This window comes from Convolutriloba macropyga, chromosome 3 (assembly GCF_964194025.1).
Source record: "Convolutriloba macropyga chromosome 3, txConMacr16.3, whole genome shotgun sequence".
NCBI classification, from domain to species: domain Eukaryota; kingdom Metazoa; phylum Xenacoelomorpha; order Acoela; family Convolutidae; genus Convolutriloba; species Convolutriloba macropyga.
Genome location: NC_134470.1, coordinates 72,521,965 through 72,544,926, shown reverse-complemented (window position 1 = coordinate 72,544,926; position 22,962 = coordinate 72,521,965). Strand labels below are relative to the sequence as shown.

The 22,962-nt window shown below is 33.3% G+C and overlaps 1 protein-coding gene across 8 annotated transcripts in view; it reads right to left on the bottom strand.

Moving 5' to 3' along the window:
* The window catches only part of LOC142337273 (neo-calmodulin-like), a 105,433-nt gene extending 83,499 nt beyond the window's left edge, over nucleotides 1–21,934 (bottom strand). The window contains exons 1-2 of one of the 8 annotated variants that reach the window (XM_075386446.1): nucleotides 21,881–21,934; nucleotides 3,749–3,887 (exon numbers count right to left, since the gene is read on the bottom strand). In XM_075386446.1, coding sequence (XP_075242561.1) covers nucleotides 3,749–3,856 — 108 coding nt within the window. In that variant the 5' untranslated portion in view covers nucleotides 3,857–3,887; nucleotides 21,881–21,934. Of the gene's footprint in view, nucleotides 1–3,748; nucleotides 4,124–7,692; nucleotides 8,876–10,793; nucleotides 11,636–12,227; nucleotides 12,460–21,880 lie in introns of those variants that run through there. The other 7 variants (XM_075386440.1, XM_075386443.1, XM_075386444.1 and 4 more) reach the window with 7 other exon arrangements.
* Between the last annotated feature and the right edge of the window lie 1,028 nt (nucleotides 21,935–22,962).

Genomic DNA, 22,962 nt, shown 5'->3' with positions numbered 1-22,962 from the left:
TTACATTACCTGCAATTCCAGGTAAAATTTTCGGCCAGTTGCCTAAAATTTGCAGTTATAAAATGCTAGAACATTACCTGCAAAAAAATTTCTAGATAAATTTACCTGCGAAAGATATCCGCAATTTGCAGGTAAATTTACCTAGAATTTTTTTCGGGTGATTTTAAGGTTGTTTCTAGGTGAAATTAAATGTAATTTACCTACTATTTGCGCGTAAAAACACGTAAAGTTTTACCTGCAGAAAATTTAGGTAAGGTACAACGAGATTTTTATGCACATGGCAGATTGTTTATTAACGTGACATGGTATCCCTATTTCATTCAATATAGATTATTTTTTGCCTGAATGATCCAAAATACCCCAAAATCAAGGTTTTTGCTTCCACTATGTTTTGCTAAGCAGAGTATTTTCCATTCCTCTCTCTCTCGTGGTTTGATGGTCTAAAGTCGTCCCTCTTTGCTCAGTTTTTTTATTTTTGTGACTATAATTTTTGTGTTTTAGCTTATCGTATTTCAGATTGCATTAACTTACATTTCTCTATATTGAACATAAATTTGGTTGTGGATTTGTTACACGAAATCTGAGAGTCTTTCAATTAATCAGACAGCTTACCTCGAGCTACTAGAAGCTATTGCAATAAAAATTTGGCCATTATTAAGACATATGAAAAATTTTTGACGATAAAAAATCTTTTTATCTTTTTTAAAGCTGTACTGTTACCTGCAATTTTGCTTACATGCTAAACTTAGAGATAAATTTACCTGAAAATATTTTAGAGCGCGCCAATAGACTCCGTTTGTCATGATATTTTGCAATGAATTAGAAAGTTCAAAGTTTTCTGATGCAGTCCATAATTACCGCATCGTTTAAAACAGCAAAAATGACATCAATTGAAACTGCAAATGACATCAAAACTGCAAATAATTCTGAGGCCTCTAGTCAAATATCTTGTTTTTTCTTCATGTATACAAATTATTTAATATCTACTTCTACTTCTTAGCATCATGTCACATGTCTGGAAAGAGTAAAATGGTTAGGGGTCTAAGCTGGCCTAACTACCGTTCAAGTTGTCCGGTACTCTCTCCTCAAACCAAAAGTATTTTAAACAGCACGCATTTTGAGTTCTACCACGTTGTATAAACTATATTCGCAATCGAATTTGTGTGTATATTCAGTTGTAATTTTTTTTTCTGTTCTTCTCTCGTATTTCAAGGCTTCACGTCTTCACCAAAATTCACTTTGAACAATGGAAAAGTCCTGGAATTTTTTAGAATCTTATTTATTGAGCAGACTACAGTTGGTGTCAATTATACATTCCCACAAGTAACATGCAAAAAAGCAAAAAAGAGGGAAAAATGTGGAATTTGCAGTTGAAAAACAACTAACCTTTAAATATTTAGAAGAACTTGACAGATAATGTGTTGATGTAATTTGTTCTAACTTGTGCGAGAGAGACTAACTACTGATTAGGATCAAGTGAAAAGCCGAAAATCAATTGGAATATACTTCATTAAAACCAGAGAAAAATTTCGTCTCTGTTTTCAAAATAATGTCCGCTAAATTTTCTGAAATAATCCAATAATCTTTTACTGGTAAAAAAAAACAAAAGTAATGAAAAACTGAATTTGACTGCCGGAGTTGTTTTTTCCGGAAACCCGAGACAAGCGAATTGATTAAAACAATGGCAACGCGAGGTCAGAAATCGGAAGGGAAAGTATAAATGCAATCTCTAATTAATCATTTTTCGAATATAGCCAAATTGTCATCATATATATAGCTCGTGAAAATTGATCTCAACCAGCCGTGCTTGGTTTTCGTTTAAAAATGTTGTTTGTACATGATCAATTCTCACTCGTAATTTAAAATGAAAGATGAAATGAAATTCTTTCTGAATTTCAAAGAATACTAACAAAAATTTGTGCGTTATTTTGAACCAACGCGATTTTTCTTTCAAACAAAATCAACAAGTCTTCAATTAAACAACATTTCCATGCTTATTATTTTTGAAAATAATAGCCTGGAATACGTCATGTTTTCTTCAAATATTCTGAAAATGTTTGAAAAAAGTTTATCACAAAGATAACTTTGAAAGATGAATGTTTTCTCGGCTAAAGTTGTATGGTTTTGGGGGAGCCGAAAAAAGACTTTTGGAAAAGATTGAGCGACTTGTAAGTATTTGGTTTAAAATGGACGAGGAGGCTACGTAAAGTACGTTTGCACAATGTTCCGTCAGCAACTTTAGCAATGCTAAAATCAATTAAATATATTGGTTTCAAATTTAAATAACAGAAATTTTTTCAAAGGTTGTGTTTCAAACAAAAATTTACTCAGTGCACCATTCTGCAGTTATGTGAAAAAAAAATCATCAAATCACTTTTTGGACCTCTATCTGTTCAATTTTATGAGATATAGACAATAAATATACCTTTTCTGAACAGAGCAAAAATCTATCATGAAAGGATTTCATGATAGATTTCGGAAAAATCTATCACATTATTCTTGAAAGAATTGTGTTCATTATTTTTGTCCTAACAGACCTTTTAACAAAAATTTAAGAAACCACTCAAAAATTAATATCAGCAAAATTAAAAATCAATTTAACGGGTGGTCTGGAGAATTTGCCAACATTTTGGAACAAAAATGCATTAAATATTTTTTGCCCAAAAACGTTTTGAGACGCAGCTATTATTGATTGGTGAATGGCATGAAAAACAATTCAGAAAAAATATTTTCAAACTTATAATTCATCAATCTTTTTCTTAAAAAAAACGACGAAGCGTTTTCTTTCCTGAAATTTCAAAATTTAAACTTTTGAAATTACAGGATTTACTGCAGTAAATAAGACCATTTCTGCAAAGTTTTTTTTTATCTACTAGTTTCGAATTGTTTATTGTAAACTTACATAAAATTTTCTCTGATCAATTTCTGCGTTTAGTTGTATAATGCTCCAAAATGGTGAAAACAGCAAAAACAAGAAGAAACTGGGAAACGATGAAAATAATTGAAGTTTTTTTCAGTCAAAGCATCCCTGTGCACACTCTTAATATGTTTTATCAATGTTTCACAAAATTCTGGAAAAATTACAGAAAGAAATGAACCAACGTGTGATAAAAAGCCAAAGCCCACTCATGTTTCCACCATTAAATGACTCATTTTTCCACCATTAAATGGAGTCGAAACAACTAAGGAAACTACTGAAGGAAAGTTTTTTGAGCAAATTTTTTGTACCGGAAGTATCCATTTTTTATTTTAATTTAGTTGAAAAACGTTATAAATATATATTTGTATATATATAATTTTTTTTTCGCAGCGGTCTTTACAGGAAGTTCTAGGTATAACACATATAAATTTAGCTAACGTTTGTTTTTTTTTGACGCCAAGTTGGCTCCAGTCTCGGCGCAAAATCAGCCAACGAAAGCCGATTAAAAGTGGTAAAATAATTGACAAATTTAAACCTCCATTGTTAGTATAATCATTTACAAACATTATAAATGATTATACTAACAAAAATATTAGCATATACCCCCTCCCCAACACTAAGTGCAGTTGGAACAAAAACATTTTAATTAAAAAATTTTTTGATGCGCTTTCTAACGCCACCATAAAACCGTTGTCGATTTTATAAACTGAATCGCTCAGCCAAAAACAAACTAAACAAAAAATTAGTAATTGACCGATAAAATTAGACTCTACCATTAAAGAGTGTATCGGAACTAATGGTGCTGTAAACTAGGTTTATAGCTCAAACCTTGATAGAAGTCTTTCCCATTTTGCGAGAGGGCAGAGGACTTCCTCCTCCAGTGGGAGACATTCTGCCTGTGGCCCTGCCCACGCTGATCTCGTCAATTCGTAACATCTCCTCTTTTCCTTCCTTCTCCCCTTCGAATCTTCCCCGCCCAAATACAGAACTCTACAGTATGTGTATTGTAACCCAGAGAAAAACTTAAGTATAGTTTACGTGACCGCCTAGGTTATTGCCTGGATGGGTCTGTTCAAGTCAACAACAAAAACGAGTCAAAAACGAGCACGTATGAAAAACGAGCTAAAGTCTGATCATGGCTGATTATCGTCTGGATGGGTCTGATCATTAACGCACACCTCGACCTGGGTGTGCTTGAAGTCACTAAGAAATTCGCGTATCAAACTCTCAGGCAAATTCAGTACTGAGTCAGAGTTTAATTCAGGTCACATTCTGCGCTGAATTTGTCTGATTCAGAGCTAATTCAGTGATTGATTCTGAATCATCTTCTGTTTAAGAGGAATGCTGAATATTTTCTCTGAATTTCGCCCTGATCACAGTTGGTTCTGATATCCTTCTGAATCCGTACCGAAACTTAAAAATTCTCTGAAATTATTCTGAATCAGTACTGATTGTTACTGATCAGGTACGGGTTCTGGCTTTCATATTTGAGATTTTAAGCCAGAATTTTTGAGTGAATTCTTCACAACCAGTGATTTCTGCACCTTGCTTAAAATACTTACGTACAGGTTTGAAAATCCTGATTATTTGTGGAAGTCACTTTCGGCTATGTATATACGCTATGTTCTTCTGTTCTTTCAATTCCTGGCACTGAAGGCTTTCTGCATTTTAAAATTTACACATGCGTGTTATAATATATTACCAGTGGATTTCAATTATCAATAACCGTAGATTAATTAATTCGACAGTAATAAATTACACTGTCTTTTCTCAATAGGCTCTCATAATCAGCAAACATTTAAAATCTTAGAGATAAAATTGTAATTGAGGAAAACTACAAACACGAACAAAACATTTTAAGAAGGTACTCGATTGCTTATTTCAAGCGAGGGAACGCTATATTTGAGCTTCGGTTTTCAATATTGTTGTTTTGAGCTCAAAAAGTTAAATCGGTTTATATTTTTCAATCCGTTAACCAGTTATTTAGATGATCAATCTTGATTCTGGTGCATCTCCTGTTGAAACGGCGAAAACTATGCATAAGTTCATTTGAGACAATTGTTTTTTGCATTTGCATTGACTTTGCTTTTTTCTCATCGAGGAGGCTCGGTAAAGCGCGTATGCACATAAGGTTCCGCCCCCGCTCATTCCACTTTTTTGACTTCATTGGCTAGCAAATGATAAAGAGACAGAAAACTTTCAAAAAGATATATATCGTTCAATAAACACGCAATGGAATAAAATAATGCCACTCTAGAGGGGCGATGAACGTTGTTGATAATAGGACTACTAGAAATGACAATAATAAAAATATCAAACAACAAACATTATATACGAATAAAACTCCATGTCTATAATTGAAAAACTATAACAAATCAAACTTGCATCAGATAAAACCTAAACAAAAAAATTTGGCCTATACTACAATAAAAAAATATGGAACCTGTATTCAATGCGACTGGTTAAGAGGTCGACAAGAAAGAGCAAAGAGGTGCGAAATTCAAAAATATTTCCCATTTTTGAAAACAATTAGTTTCACCGTTATTTATGTCATTGGATATTAAAAGAAATCCCTAAAACGTTAATTTATATTGGACGCTATTGAGACATGTCAATATTCAATATTCAGTTTCAAAGTCAATGGGACCTAAGATTATTGTTATATATTAAAGCGAAAAAAAATCCCATAAAATGTAAAAACATAAAGACTCTTTAACAGTTTATAAAATCTCGCAGCAACATTAGTATCAAAGCCGAAAAACAAGTGTTTGTTTAAAGCTAAAACTATTGTAGAGAATAAAAAAAGCTCACTAGAAACGGGTTGTGACCTGTGGTTAACAGAGACTGAGCTACAAATTGACCGAAAAACTATTTAAAGAAAAATGAGGAAGCTCGAAAACCAAATATGTTTTTGACAACAAATGTTTTCAAAAATCATATTAGACTTAAGATTTCAACAAACAGGGATGCATTGAGCTGCAGCAACTCAGGAAGCCAATCGGGCCTGTTAATAATGAGACTAAGTCACGACCCCTGCAAAATAACAAATATATAAAGAACAACAACTTCAAAGATTTTTACGAGAGCACATTATTCGAGGCACAATTATTATAAGATTTTACATGCAAAAACTGTAAATGGTCAGTTTCTCTTCATCTTAACATCATAGAATCTTCCTTATAGAAGGACTATATAGACATGACAACAACAAGAAACCCAAAAAAATGAACAGTATGGCCTCTCGAAAGTTTTTTATGAAACCGTCGGTCGAAGCAATCAGCCACAACTCATAACCTAGCGGGAAAAACGCTTTAAATAAATAAACATTGAGACTTGTAATAAGTGAGATTGATTTAAATGGTTACGAAAAGGAAATCAAAAAAGATACAGTTAAAAAAAAATATACTTTTTAATGAAATTTGAACTTCATCAAAACAAACAGCTATAAACTGAAATCTCTAACTAGGTTTAGTTAAACGCCCTGAGGAAGCAAATGAGATCTATAGTTATCAGTTATATGTTGTACATCAGCAAAATTAAAGACAAACATAGGCAAAAACAAAAAAAACCCATGAAGTTTTGCGAGATAATTTTGTTTCAGAACAAAAAGCTTAAACTAAATAACAAAACAAATTAACATATTCAGATAAGCCTTCTTCAACGCTGTGCACTTTCACTGTTATGCTTTCTTTCGATTGGTCTTGTCAATAGTGCGATATTTCGACAAAGAGCCAGAATGAACTCATAAAAAGTGCAATTATGCTCAAGAATAAAAGAATAATTGAAAGCACGGAGTATCAAAATAAGGAAACCATTAGTTGAGCATAAAACCGTTACGGACATTAATCTGAAATCCACAGCAAATCTTTGACTGTTTTTTCATGAGACTGCCCCCGAAGTTGAGAGAAATACGGTAAAAAAGTGTAAAAGTTCAAAACAGACTTTAGATAACAACTGAAAGAATTGTCTAGGTTCGTTTAAACCTGGTAGAAGACAATTGGATCTTTCATGGGTGACAATTAGTCATTGGGCTACAAAAAAAACAAATGAACGCAAAACTCAAAAGTCCTTAAGATCCTTAAGAAAACATAACTCAAGATCTTTTTAAGAAATCAATTGGTCAGAGCCCTAAAAACCTTGACCAAAACTCTGCAACTGTAATGTAATACCGTTGCGCCTCGTTTATTGTAGATTGTATCTGTCAATAATTGAGTCCTGATTTGAAAATCTTGTCAGTAATTTACAAGGAAAACATTTACATAGCGGAAATATTTTAAAAAAAAGATCGCGCCCCATTAAAATCTATACAAACTTTTGTCGTAAGGGTCCATGTTAAGATCAAGATCAACCCAGTAGTTGCTGCGCGTCTAACCAAATACTCATTCGTTCAAATGGTTGCGAAATAGATCAATTTATAAACAAAATTTTTCAGTACGTCAAATATAAAAAATTATTTTCTGTAGTTATCGAGTTTAAATTTGCAAATATCTGGCAAAATTATGATTCCTGAAGACTTTCAAAGCCAGCGGCAGTACAACTAACTCGTTTGTCAGCTGAAAAAGAATATGGACCGAGTTTTAGGGTATCTATTTCCAGCAAATTTAAACCAAGTGGACTAAAAAAAAAGCAAATTTGTTCCCAAAAATTTTTTTAGAGAATGTTTCGGGCTCCAATTTTGATATTAGTGAATTCAATGTGTGTGCTAACTTAATTCAATGTGTGTGTAAGTTAATTTCTGCTTTTTTGACGTTTTTTGGCCTATTTAGACCTACTCAGTACTGATATTGACTTTCCGTTAGGTTCGGCCTTCTAAAACGTCCGCATTGCTTTGTATAATTTTCCAAAAACTTTACGGGAACGGTAGAATAATCTTGGTAACTTCTAGGTGATATAATATTGAACAAAGATTGCTGATAATTTGAGATGAATTGATATAAGAAGGTTTAGTGGAAACCAAACTCCTAGTAAATGTATAAAACTCAATCTGCAAGGTACAAGAAAATAAAATTACCAGGGTCTTTCCTTGCTAATATTTTTATCTGCTAATATTTAATACAATAAGAATTTTTAACACTCCAGTACAAGAATTCTTTTTGTACTCAAAAACGATAACAAGGATAACAATCTCATAGTTGATCACTAGAAAATGCTGCATGATATTTTTTTCAATCGAAGTTTTTCAAATTAAGTAATCAGATAATAATTTCCAATATTCAATAATAAACAAACCAATGAATATTCTGAGTACCAAAAAGCTTTCTACGTATCCACTTCTTTTCAATTTCTAATATGAGTAACTGGTAATCTCAGCAAGAGCAATTACTTTAAATTAATTGAGATCAAAAGGTTAATTCCTACTCTACCTGGCGTACGGTTTTGTGAGTGACGGAAAAAACTATCCAGAGCTCACTCAGTTATCTCTGGATTAATCTACCCCCACTATCCAGGCAGCAACATTTATTAACAAGTGTGAAAAATAGTTAGGTGACTTTTGCTAATTTCCCCGTCTAACGTCAATTATATACAATGGCAGCACAGCAACAAATTTCTGGAGACATTTTTCCGCAGGAGTTACCTCAATTTCATTGATTTTGAAATTTTGCTACTAATTACTGAGAATTCAACTGAGATACTGAATAGTGTTTAAGCTGTGACATGCGCCTGTTCTACGTCATAATTTGTTCATTCAGTTCGCGTTTAATGCAAATAAGACCAGAAACACTCAAAACTGTTGAAATCTTGACCACTTCATCTCCTAATACGTAGATTTTATTCTTAGTTTTCATTTCGTTAGTCCTCAGCACTCAATTCAATTCTTATTTCATCACAAAAAAAAACAAAAACCCCTCTCCGCTAAATCGATTGACAACAAATGCTACCAAAGATGTTTGACTTGTTTCAGTCTATAAAATTTCTTAGGTTTTTGTGCCAATTTTTTTTTTCACGTTCCTCCAATATTCACTATTTTGCAACAAGGAAATTAGTTACTATTTGCAAGATTGGTTAGAAAATTGTATTCATATGTCACTATTATCCGATTTGAATGTTTTTGTAATTTGAACGAGGAAAATAGTTATGTCAATTAAATTTTAGTATTAAAAATTAGCAATATATACAGAAAATTGCAAGGATATCATTTTCTTAGTACTGAAAATGATAAGTTAGAAGAAACATACAAATGAAAACATACTTTTGTATCAATGATTAATCAAACGTTTCTTGAACATAATTTAGGAACTTTTCTCACCAATTTTAGTGGATCAAATGTTTAATCAAAACAGCAAAAAAAAATGGGTAGCGACCTCAGAATTTTAAAAAAATTACTATTATAATGAGTTTTTGCTCCACCCGTAAAATATTTAAAATTTTAGTTTCCGAAATGAAAAGAACCATAAATATGATTATATTTTTATGTCGGAGGGAAAAATGCAGGCTCTCTGTAACATTTTCTGCTACAACAAATTTTTTTAAGAGCGAACTGAATTGCAGTTGAGATTGTTTTCTATTTGAGTTCTATACATTTCAGTTTTCTTGTTCAGTTTTCTACTTTTCTTGCCTGTTTTTATTTTCGATTAAGTATGATAAAAATTGTTTAAAAAACATATTGCCGAAGTTAAGTTGTTTCTTTGTAATCTCAAAACATAAATTATATCAAATAGCTAAAAACATCAGGACAACACCAATTTGGTTTTTTGAAGAAAAAAACAGTTAAAAAGCATAAAGTGGTATTGAAAAGCTACGTACACTAGATGAACCTTTAGAAGCGCAACAAACGAAAAATAATACAAAATTAGAGTTAAAATTAGATCTCTAGTAACGAGTCGTTACGCCTTTGGTTTCTTGAACATCCAGTAGCTTTCTTTTCTTGTTTTGATACAAGTTTCTAACGAATTTGCGTAAACTTTTGAAATTTTGGACACCCTGTCAGTCAAATTGTCCTAAACAGATGCAGGGTTCGAAATTTCTGGCTCACAATTGCCTGTACACTTTGATCTGGATTCAGATTGGGACTTTTTATTTCTCAATCCAAAATCTCCCGTACTTGTTTGAAAAAAGAGTTGCTGAAAATTTTACATTTATAGACAGGAGCATTATATTGTTGCAAAAAAGATTTATTAAATTTTTAAGCAAAATTTTGTATAGGCCTTTTTGTAGGTTTTAAAATTTCTACTTGAAATAAAAATTTGGATTGATTGTACCTCTAACAATCAGTTTTAGTTCATCTCATTGTATTTCAGCCCCTAAACACAAGTGGTCGCTTGTACGAACGAATTCTTTGTGATGTTTTTTACCCGAAATCTTTTTTCCATTTGGTCGACGAACTCAAACAATTGCGTCACTGGGTGTTGCCTTCAAAATTTTGGAGAGCAACAGCGTAAAAATAGAACAAAAAGCAGTTTAATCGTTGTTCAGTGTAAGCTGAGAAAACTAGAATTAAGTACTTTTTGAAACTTTCAGATTTTTTAGCATAAAATTACGCGTAAAGCAAAGCGCAACAATTTTGATGAGCGTAATTTTCTCATAGCATAGCGTATGTAAAATGAAAGAACCGCCTCTTAAAAACATTACATGCGGAACTTAAATCTTGGAGAAAATTACTATTATGCTAAATTAGAACAACCCAAGGTTTGGGATTCGAAATAACCTAATAAAATCTATTTAAATCCTGCTACAATGCTGTCTATTGGAAATCTATTGGGTCATTTAAGCATTTCTGCTGTTATTTTTCGATTAAATTTGATTTATTCAATCAGTGTAAAATAGTACCCAATGTTTCAGCGCCAAATTTACCTAAAGCGCTTTACCAAAAAGTGATGCTTAGGAAAACTGCCTACAATAAACAATAAATTTAGGAAGAAAAATAGCTACTGACCTTTTGAGAGAAAACTTTCGCTATTGACGTAGTCACTTTTCAACTTTTACGTATCAGCTAATTTGTGGGAACAAGAATATTGAGAGATAATCTTAATTTATGGTAAGAAAACGTTAACAATAGATGACTTGGAGATTGTAAATCAATATTAAGAGTAACTTCAACCGGAACTTAGTCAGGAATCCACGGGATGAAAAATGTCAAACGCTCTACTAACGAGACGAAGTGAAATGTTGGCACAATTTACTGTTAAAATTTAGTATCTTTTAAGAAATTGCTGCGTTTGACACACGGCTAATGCACTTCTAATCAGCCGCACGTAAATTACCTCGCTCCACTGGATTTGGGGGCTTAGAAGGAACCACCCTTTGTAAAAATGAAATTGAAATAGCGGGTAGTTGGATTAGCTTTTTAGCTACTAACTCATTCAAACCATGAAAGTAGAAATTCAACTCCAGAAATCGGTTTAAAATCTAAAGACAACACAAGTAACTAGTCTAAATACATACACCACTTGAGAAATTTAACCCGTTCTAGTGCTATAATAACGTCTTAAATGCAAAAAATCGTTTAAAATATTAAAATTTTTGCTAAATTTATGCAGAGCGTATTGTAAAATGTAAATTGCGGTGAAATAACAAGGCATAAGTAAATGCACTTCTTACTACGTGAAATCAGTAATGAGAAAAAAATTGGACTAAACTGACTTTAATAGCCCGCTTTGGGAAACAGAATAAAATACCTTTTGGCTGCTATTACGTATAACAAAAGCAGTTTAAGCCCAACTTGCCCGACCGCAAAACGAGCAATTTTCATGACAATCTTTAAAGAACTGAGGATTGATTTTGGGAAAAATTTGTGCCATTTTGAAGAAGCAATTAGCCACGCTTAAGGGCTTCAAAAATGCGAATAACAGGAAACTTAAACCCGTTATGGGCCGCTGAATAATGAATGGATACCTACAGTTACGTTACATTTTTTCATGTCAATTTGCGGTAAGATTTTCCTTGAATTATTGAGTACAAAATGTCAAAGTCTGAAGGAAAACGACAAATTTTTAAGTCAAATTAATTTCGGCAGCATGTAAAAAGCATATAAATCTATTCTTCAACCCCCCCCCCCCCCCCCCCCCTGTTTTTAACCTCCAATTTACAAATTATGGAGTCTTTTCCATTATAGCCCCCCGCTTGGTGTTCAGATAACCTACCGTAATCATGGTAATTATACCATAACGGGGGGCTATAATTTCATGGGGGGCTATAAAGGGAAAGACCCAAATGATGTATTGTTATATAACGCGTTACTATGTAAAAAATTAAGATGTGCGTCCGGGGGAGGGGGAGGTGGGGGGGGGGGGGGTTGTACGTTCACTAAGCCTGCGCGGGTGGGGGGGGGGGGCAGAATATTTCCGTTAATTTAACAAACAGCACTTACCTTGGGTTCTGATAATTTATGTATAGAGATAACACCGTATATTGGTATACTTTAAATTAGTCGGTATAGTGGTTAAAAATTCAGTCTTATACTATTACATTGACTTTATACATTTCTTTACGCAATGTTGACTTTTAATTAAATCTCTTTCCGGGCGCAGAAATTGGGTATTTCAAAGAGCTCACACTGCCGCTGTTTTTTGTTTGGACCCGGGCTATATCTCATGCTAGAATTCAATTTCGCCGTATAGAATTTCGCTCGCCGGCCCCTTGGGACTTAACGTACTGTTTTCTGTTCAAATAAAGAGAATTACAAACCAATGAGCTCATTAGCTCGCAACGTTAACCAGTTCACCATGAAAGGGTAGAATATTTGCATGGTTTCAAATGATAATAAACTTCAAAGACGGTATATTTATTATTTAATCAACAGATTACTGTTATTAATGATTAAACTTCAAAAAAATCAAAAGAGCGCAGACTCAAAGTCTGTATCTACTAATTACATATAGGTCTCTTGTGAGTTGCGTACGATGGCAAAAATGTTTCATCTTAAACTAATTTTAGATAAAAATCGAATGCCTTAAGTTTCATATTTAATTGTATTTACAACAAAACTGCTTAGTAATACAATTCTCGCCAAAAAAAGTAAAACGCAATTTCGTTTTCAAGAAAATGAGATCAATCGATTTTTTTCACGTTGATTTCCATCAGCTCAATTGATCAAGCTTTTATGATCAAGCGAGCGTGAACTGTTTAAAAATTGCTAAATGAATAATCAAAGGTCATTCAATAGAAGCAATTACTTGTGAAATAACAAAAGTGAACGAAGTAAAATTGAAAAAGCCCGAGCAGAACTATTAAAGATCAAGAATGACACTTTGAATGCATCCCTCATCGCTCCATTATATAATTGATGGGGCCCAACTTGCGTCCATCAAATTGAACGAAATGAACCCACCAAAAAATCTCAACTCCCATTGCTACAAACGATGTATACTCTGTTTTTGTATTTGCTCCATCCCACCAATTAGTGGGGGAAGGAACTGTTTACTGAATGGTTTTTTTGTTCGGTCAACTTTGACCGATCTACATATTTGATGGAAAAAGATGTCAATGGTATTACGAAAAAGTCCGTCCAGCGTAAAATTTATAAAATAGCAAATTTCCAGTCAATTTTCAGCATGCTTTCAATCGATTTTTAACTTTCTACAAAAATTGAATGAAAATTGTTTGTCATAGAGTCATTGGAATGTATTCAAAGATTAAAAGTGACGGATGAACACAGTGAACCATTTGCCTAACTTCTTTCAATAAAATTAGGATAATTTTTGGGTCATTCATAAAACAAGCAGAGAGCATACCCGTACTGAGCCTCCAGAGACCATCAGGCCTGATTCAGAAAAAAATCAGGCAAGCTCCCAGGCCTGATTCAGAGTCTGATCATGTCAAATACAAGGCTGCTAAGAGAACACTCCAGAGTCGATCTCAGAGGTTTCTATTGACAGAGAAAAATCAAGACTTGGGGGTCTCTGCCCAGAGAAATCCCAAGTCTTGGGTCTCTCTGCCAAGAGAAGGTCCAAGTCTTGGGTCACTCTGTGCAGAGTACAACCAAGACTTGGTGACCTCTTGGCAGGCAAGACACAAGACTTGGAATTTCTCTTGGCAGAAAGGATCCAAGACTTGATTTTTTCTGGACAGAGGGTTAGAATGGTTCATGGGCACTTTTAACATAAGTTTGAGTACCCTAATGTACAAATAAAGCTCCAATTATGATTATGAATGCTATTTAAACTATGTTCGTGGCTCTTGGTAAAGTATGGTTACCTTTTCAAGGCCAAAGAGGTCCTTAAGAATACAAATTCAATACTCACTGTTGAAGAGAAATGAAGAGCTATAGCTAAAAAAAACCAATGCAATACCTAATATTACATATATATATATATATATATATATATATATATATATATATATATATATATATCAAACATGCTAAAGCAAAAAAAAATGAGTTGGATTTTAAGGATATAGGGGAACTTCGATTTGTAGTAACTCTCAATATGAACAACTCCTTGACTAGCTTGAAAAAATATATTTTAAAAATACATTTTGCAAAACAACGAAAAAACCGTTTGAAAATCTAACTTTTTTCCTAAGCAAATTAGGTCAAAAATTCTTTTTGACTTGGATCCCTGTGATATAGGGGAACTTTGATTCGTAGTAACAATAGATTTGAACAACTCCTTGACTAGCTTGAAAAAAATATATTTTAAAAATGCATTTTGCAAAAACAACGAAAAAAACGAAGATATGCAACAAAAGTCTTTGCTGAATTCTTGAAGGTGACAAAGTTTCAAAAATAACTTTTCACAGAAATTAGAACAGATAATAAATTAATCGACCGCAAATGAATTAAAATAATCTTTTTGTTAATTTCTTAATAACTTTTGGCTTAAGTTTTAGGATCTATTTGTCAGCTGTGTAAGTTTCAAGGACAGTTTATTGTTTAAAAAAGTCCATAAGGTAATTTTATCCAGTTAATCCGCAATTGTTTTTTTAACTTCAGTTTTCAGCTAATTTTTTTGAGACGTAAAATGTAAGCATTGGTCCAATCTGACCATGAATGTTTCAGTGGAGATTCTCTCATTGGTTTTTCATAACTGAGCGTTTTTCATCTTCATTTATAACAATGACTGCAAAAATTATCAATATTGAGAGATTGAGTTACTTAACAATCTGTGAAATTGAGAAATGTGATTCTCTCTACATTAGGAATCAAATGAAACTCAGCTTATAATTCCCCAACCGTTGGTACACAAAACACAAAGACTCAGAGGAGAAGATATGCAACACAAATTTTTGCTGAATTCTTAAAGGTGACAAAGTTTCAAAAGTATCTTTTTACAGAAATTAGAACAGAATTAATTTAACCGACCGCGAATGAATTAAAATAGTCTTTTCGTTTCGTTACTTTCTTTGTAACTTTTGGCCTAAGTTTTAGGATCTATTTATCATCTGTGTAAGTTTTAAGGACTGTTTATTGTTTAAAAAAGTCCACAAGGTAATTTGATCCAGTTAATCCGCAAACGTTTTTTTGAACTTCAGTTTGCAGCTAATCTTTTTTGAGACCTAATACATAAGCATGGGTCCTATTTGGAAACAAATACTCAGTTTTTACGTCTATCATGGGGATATTTTGTATATCAGTGAACGTCAAGAGAAGAAACCGATTCTAAGACTTGGCAGAGAAACCCAAGACTTGGATTTTCTCTGCCCAGAGAGGCCCCAAGTCTTGGGGTGAAGTTCACGAATTTCACCTGCAAATGTTTTTCTTGACAGAAAACGTAAAAGTGGGCACTAAATTTATAAAAAAGTTGCCCTCATTAAATAAAAACTTCGGCTCCTCATGATGTCAACCTTAACTCTGCTCAGAGAAACCTAAGACTTGGGGTCTGCGCTGCCCAGAAAAACCCAAGTCTTGGCATCTCTCTGCCAAGACTTGGCCTCTGAAAAATCTCTGAATCAGGCCTGATGGGCTCTGGGGGTTCGGTACGGGTATACATATTTATTCATTTTGGTGAGCAATTTGTTTAGAGGATCCCCCGTAGCTAGTGACTCAATCTTATTTATACGAAGTGCGGGCCAATTAGGCTTCCGTTATGTAGCAGAGTGATTTGAAACCAATATTTCACCTTTTGTTCATTTAATTCGGACTTTGAGCATTGCGAGGGCTTTTTTAATCAACATTGCCGATTTTCAACTTTTGACCTGTCTCGGCTTATTTTAATTTTAGTGGCGACCAAATAAGACAAGTAGATACCTAAATTTTAGCTTGAGGAATGTCTCTTTAAAAATGAAATCACCGGAGAAAACGTTACGCTACTGTTTATTCTGTCCACATCTTCTGACATTAGGTGTCCAGCTCATGAATTGTTCATGATTAACTTATTGCACTAAACAGTCCCTTTGACAGATATCAATTTCCATCAATTTCAAACAAATAAAAGAAGTAACTAGACTTTTTAACCATGATGGAAGTGTTGCCTTGAAAATGTTTCTCTAATTTCCGCAGCAGTAACAGTTGTTAAGGCATAGCAACGTTAAGGGAAACAGACATCTTTTATAGAATTCTCAAGAATTCTTGCAGGTGATCTGCAAAGCATTAATATGGATAATATTCAAAGAGATCGAAACAAATTCGAGCAGCAGAGCAGGACTGATTTTCATCCACTTTTCAAGTAGTTATTCCATTTGAATTACACTTACTTACTCTAAGAAGAATGACAACCCAGAATGAAGTCCTCGACCCGAGACAGAAATGAACAAGACGGACCTGGGTCGTGGACAGGGGCAACGATACGAACCAGCTCATAATCTGGACTAAATTTCGGTGGCGCTGCTCCGTCTCGTCCATACCTGAATTGGATCTTTTTGGTCGGGCCCATACCTGAATTGGGTCAGTTCTGTCTGTCTCATACTTGAATTGAGTATGATTGGTCTAGCCCATACCCCGTCGTCGATCTGTTTCCTCCCGACCATATCTGAATTGGGCAAGTTCGGTCTTGCCCATACCCGGTCTTTGGTCTCTTTTGTGGGGCCCATACTAATTCGAACAACACTTCCTAGGTGCATCTCAAAATCGGCTCAATAGCCCAAAAAATAGTACTCTCAAAGCCCCCTTTACAACCATAACTTGATTCAGTGATCTTGCGAGCCCCACGATGAAGAAAGAATAGAGGTATTTTAAGCTAAACCCGTGCCTAATAGAAATCAAACCTGGTGGTGAATAATAAAAATTGGATTGGCGATCATGGAAAAAAGTTATTGATCATGGCATATTCTGTGTAGATAAAATTTTTTTTGGATTTTTTCTGTGCTCGGTCTTATCCACAATAACGGCTACACAAATAGCAAAGTTGAAATATTGTTTACAACTGAAAATTTCGACATTAATTGAAAATGTTTTGACCAAAAACTGTTTCTTGAGACCAAAAACTTGCAGGGCAAATTCAATTGAAAACGAAGAGGCGGCATTTCGTCAACTAGGAACTGAACAGCAGACAGTTACACCAAAAGTTTCCATAGTCATTATATTAGACATTAAGAGACGAAAAGAGTTTTTATATGAAACAAGTGACACGCACTGCGCCTTATCATTTAACATGGAGACAGATATTGGCTTGTGCAATCACCAACAAACGATTTCCAAAACACTAAGCCGCCCCTACGAAAATTCGAACAAAATTAATTATCAAAATTTAAACTTAATCAACATCTATCTCAAAATCAAGTTAGAATCAAGTTAAATCTCCAAATTTAAACTTAATCAACATCTATCTCAAAATCAAGTTAAATAACCATGTAAGTGTTGGAACTTCTGTAAAGAAAACGACAACACATTATAACAAAATTGAACCGCGAGAAGAAAAATATATAGTGATTAGTTCGGTAGAGTTTGACAAAAAACAATAAAACTGCAAAAACATCGAAAAAGACGTTCGCAAACAATCGAAAATTATTGATCCAATTATTTTTCGAATCAATGAAACAACGTTGAAAACCTACTTGACTGCAGTGAGCAACTCGTTCAAAACAATGTTCCGAAGAAACATGTTTTGCAACAATTTAAAATGTAACTACAAATTAACAGAACCTCGGTATTGCAATTATAGACTGGGAGATCATAAAACAATTCAACAATTCCTCACATTTTAACAATTGGCCAGCAAACTATCAAGTGAGTTGCTGTCATAAAGCTTATCGGTTAGAAATACTCTGTTCTGAAGATCTTTAAAACCTTATGTAATCAACTGATGGAAAGGACTGATCCAGATCCATTATCTTACAAAATTTATAATTTGCAGGACAGATTATCTCACATTTCTCACACCAAAAAAGGGGTCTAGGAAATAAACCCCCACGGAAAAAAAACCCCACCTAAATTTAGATAGGAAATAAACCCCCACGGAAAATAACCCCCACGGAAATAAACCCCCACGGAAATAAACCCCCATTTGAAAATTGAATTTCGGTCGTCATAATTTGTTCGGTTGTGATAGTTTCATATCAAGTCCCACGGGCCGCTGAGGCATGGCCATGGCCCGCGAGGCATGCCAAACGCGCTAAATGCGCAGCTCTTTAATAGTAAAGTGGGGGTTTATTTCCGTGGGGGTTTATTTCCGTGGGGGTTTATTTCCGCGGGGGTTTCTTTCCGCAACCGCAAAAAAGCTCACAATGGTATCAGATGTCCTATTCTCATTTCTGCGTTAACTTCACGAGAAGACAAATATCTAAAAAAACAGGAATTGCCGTCCTGATGCGCTGATATGTCGGTGGAACTTCGAAAAATTATGGACAATACAAATAGGTCTAGAACTACATTATTCTATGATTACTCACGGATCAGAAAAAGATCGCTTGGAAACTTTTTGGTTGCTTAACTTAATTAAATTGTGTGAATTACGAAATTGTCTTTCAAAAGACAATTTTGCAAGCACAGAAGGTGAATGTCTGAGAATCAATTAAACAAAAATTGGTATCTCGACCCTTGAATCGGTAACAATATCAATTTTAGCAATGTAAACTGATACCTAATCCATCTACACATTGTCACCTTGTAGGACTACTATTGAACAAATGCAAAAAAGTGTTTTGACTAAAGATAACCAACATTGATATATTCGACCTATTTCAAAATATTCTGAGCGAATTCAGGTCTATAAAAAGTTTTGCAAGACTTTCTATCAAAATCTTGCAAGATCTTGCAAGGCAGTTTTATCTTTCGAAGATACAAATTAATGTTCAATTTTTTTTGTATTTGCACAAGAACAGTGTACAAGACCAAGGGCAAACTTCGACAACGTTTAGAATGAAAAAGACAAGGAAAACTTTAGCAAAAAAAAACAAACAAAAAAGCAAAAATTACAAAACACATCAGTTTTCCAAATTAAAAAATTGTTAAATAAAACCTTCTTTTAAAGTATAAAGTTGTTTTTCGCAGAAAGTTGTAACAAAACTCGAGCTCCAACAATTTGTTTCCGAGCATTTTATTATACTTTATTTGCGTACAATAGAGCACAGCTAATATGGTAGAATAAGCTAATCATATTGTTGTCATATTAGTTTTGTCAATTGAAGCATCAAATGTAGAATATCATTTTGCTAATTTTGACCAAAATTAGCTTTAAATCGATTGAGAAGTTCGAAAACGATCACTTTATTTAAATAAATGATACTGAAAACGCCGAAATTTGGTCAATCCGAACAGAACCTCGCGGGGCGAACTGAAAAAAGTTTTGATCAAAAATTTTCTGCAAGTAAGGTCGTGCAATATCCTGTATTCTTGCAAGCTACATCTTTTGAATTGCAGGATTTTACAAGTTTCAGTCTTTTATAAGAATTTTATAAGCTCTTATTAAATACCGTTCTGTTCTTCACTAGGGCACACAAAAGCTCAATTTCCATTTAAACACCAAAGAGATGCTCTTAATACTAGATAACTGTAGGACAAGGGAAGAGTGCGAGACAAGTAAGCATAATTTTGTTGATTGAAGCACGCAGCAGTGTTTTTAATAATAAGTGTCATAATTGCAGGAAAAAATCACTGCTAATTTGAGCGCAATTATAACGTACCATTCACGTTCACATCGTTCACCGCTAATGACGAACGATTTTTGCTGTGAAAACATTTTTTTTCTGAATCCCTCCGCTTCTTAACAGTATTTGGCCCAGTAGTTTTAACTTGTTTCGTCACTTCAATTAATCGAATTGTTTCAATTTCTTGCTCCGTTTCATAGATGGAGAAAAATATCTTGGTTTCTGATTCAAAATCAAATACCTTATAGGAAAATTTTTAAAAAATCAAATTTTGAAGATTTTTGGTCCAGTCAAACCAATGAATACGAAGGGTGTGCTACCCTCATGTATAATGATAATTGCACCAACAAAGAAATAAATCAGCTGAAATGAAAATGCAGAGACTTCAGTTTTCTTTTTCTTTACCTAAAGTTTGATATTGGAATTTAGAAAAATATAGACGGTAAGGAAGAACTGCGCAATTAAATGACCATTCGAATTTGATTTCTTCACGATAAAAGGTCCAATACTAGGCATTAGCTAATAATATTGATCAGATCACAAATATCAGACGTGTTGTTAAATAATAAAAATTTAAATATTGCAGTTATTTCATTTTCTGAGAGTTTATCATTCGTGAATAGGCTCGAAACAAACAAAAATAAAGTAATAATTTGCTAAACACGCTTAATATACAAAGTTAGATGTAATTTGAATAGAAGTTATATTTATAAAACCAACTGCAGTGATTAGATACTAAATGTTTTTCTAAGTTTATTTCGTGATAATTTTCTCAGACTGTAGAGATTGCTACTAACATGAATTTAAAAATACAAGCAACTTAGATTTTGAGGAATTACTTAGAATTCACTGCTTTTAACCAAACAGAGTGACATTGAGAAGCGTAATTTAAGGTTAAATCTAATTTCTTTTTGCTAAAAACAAATAAGAAAATTGCTTTGCAACTTAATTAACTCGACAGAAAAACGAAGAATGAAGTGCAGAGGTTACTGTAAGCAATAATTCCAATTTGGTTACCAAAAATAAAAGGAAGGAAGATTTTGCGAAAACCAATAGTAATTTTGATTCGGAATACCTCTGGAGACGCTAAAATTGAGTTTCTACGCCCAAAACTGTTTTGAAAATTGAGCTGATTGTTCCGTATAAGTAACCCTGCAGTGGGAAAACTAGCAGGTGTTTGTCTCAAAATACAAAATTTATCTTTTTATTGCCAAATAATAGACTTCAAAAAGGCAAAAATCTTAAATTGCTCTTTCAAATATTGCTGGCCATATTTGGTTTTCTCCAAGAGATTGAAAATCACCTGCTTACCAAAAAAATATTATAAATGGCAAAGGTAGAAAACATTTAAGGATGAATAAAAGTTTTGGTGACAACCTTTATTGAGAAAAAGTAAAGCTAACTGTATGTGGAAAAAAGCACCCTTACTTTATTTTTTGTTTATTTTTCGCCTATGGTTTTAGTTAAAATTTTTTGAGATCTTTATAACCTGATGCTTTCATGGTGTAATTATTTCGGTTTTTATGTAAAACTTCCAATCTTGCTAGGCATCAACACAAATCTACGTATAATATTACGGCAGTTCAAAAAAATTGAAACTGAAAAAAACATTGAAATTGGAGCACAGTTTTGTCGATTGAGAAAGTAGTAGAGATGAAATAGATCCTGGTTTCTGATTGAAAATCATTTAGCTTCTAGGAAAATTTTTTAAAAAAATCGAATTTTGAAGAATTGTGGTCCAGTCGAACCAATAAATACAAATGGTGTGCTACCATCATGTATAATGATGATTGCACCATCAATCAAATAAATCAGCTGAAATGAAAATAGAGAGAATTCAGTTTTTTTCGTTACCTAAATTTTGATTTTGTAATTTAAAAAATGTAGACGGCAAGGAAAAACTACGCAATCAAATGACTATTTGATTTTGATTTGTTTATGATAGCATCTTCGATATTAGGTATTAGCTGATAATATTGATCAGATCACAAATATCAGATGTGTTGTTACATAGTAAAAATTTAATTATTGCAGCTATTTCAAGTTCTGAAAACTTACCGTTCGTGAATAGTCTTAAAACAAACAAATTTAAAGTAATAGTTTGATAAACGTCCTTAATATACAAAGTTTGGTGTAATTTGTATAAGCGTTATATATAAAACTGACTGCAGTGATGAGATACTACATTTTTTTCTAGGTAATTTTCTCAGACTGTAGAGTTTGCTACTAAAAAGACATTAAATATGCACGCAACTTAAATTTTGAGGAATTACTTAGACTTCACTGCATTTTGAGCTAATCAGAACTATTTATTAATAAACCAAACAGAGTGACATTGAGCAGCGTAATTTGTGGTGAAATCTAATTCCTTTTTGCTATAAAACAGGAAAGAAAATTGCTTTGCAATATAACTAACTCGACAGAAAGACGAAAAATGAAGTACAGAGGATAATGTAAGCAATAATTCCAATTTGGTTACCAAAAATAATGGCAAGGAAGATTTTGCGAAAACCAATGGTAGTTTTGATTCAGAAATAATCTCGAGACGCCAAAAATAGAATTTCTGAAAAAATGAGCTGATTGTTCCTTGTAAGTAACCCTGCAGTGGGAAAGACTAGTAGATGTTTGTCTCGAAAAATGCAATTTGTCTTTTTTTGAGAAATAACAGACTGCAAAAAGGCAAAAATCTTAAATTCCTCTTTAAATCTTGTTAACCTTATTTGGATTTCTCCGAGAGAATGAAAACTACTTGCTTACCAATTAAAATTTTTAAAAGAATATGCTAAAAACAATTAAAGATGAATATAAATTTTTGTGACAACCTTTATGCGGGAAAAGCAAAGCAAACTGTATGTGGAAAAAAAGCACTTTTACTTTATTTTTCAGGCACGGTCGGAGTAAAACTTTTTCGAGATCATTAAAACCTGATCCTTTCATGGTGTATTTCTGCATGTTTCCGGTTTTTATGTAAAATTTACAATTGCGCTAGGCACCAAGACAATATTAGGTATAAAAATAAGTCAGTAGAATGACTTGAAATTGAAAAAAAAAACCGAATTCAACTCTTCTTACTATGTCAATATAGCAGTTCAGCTTTAGATCGAATGATTGTAGGTAGATTCTGAGAGCAACCATAGCAG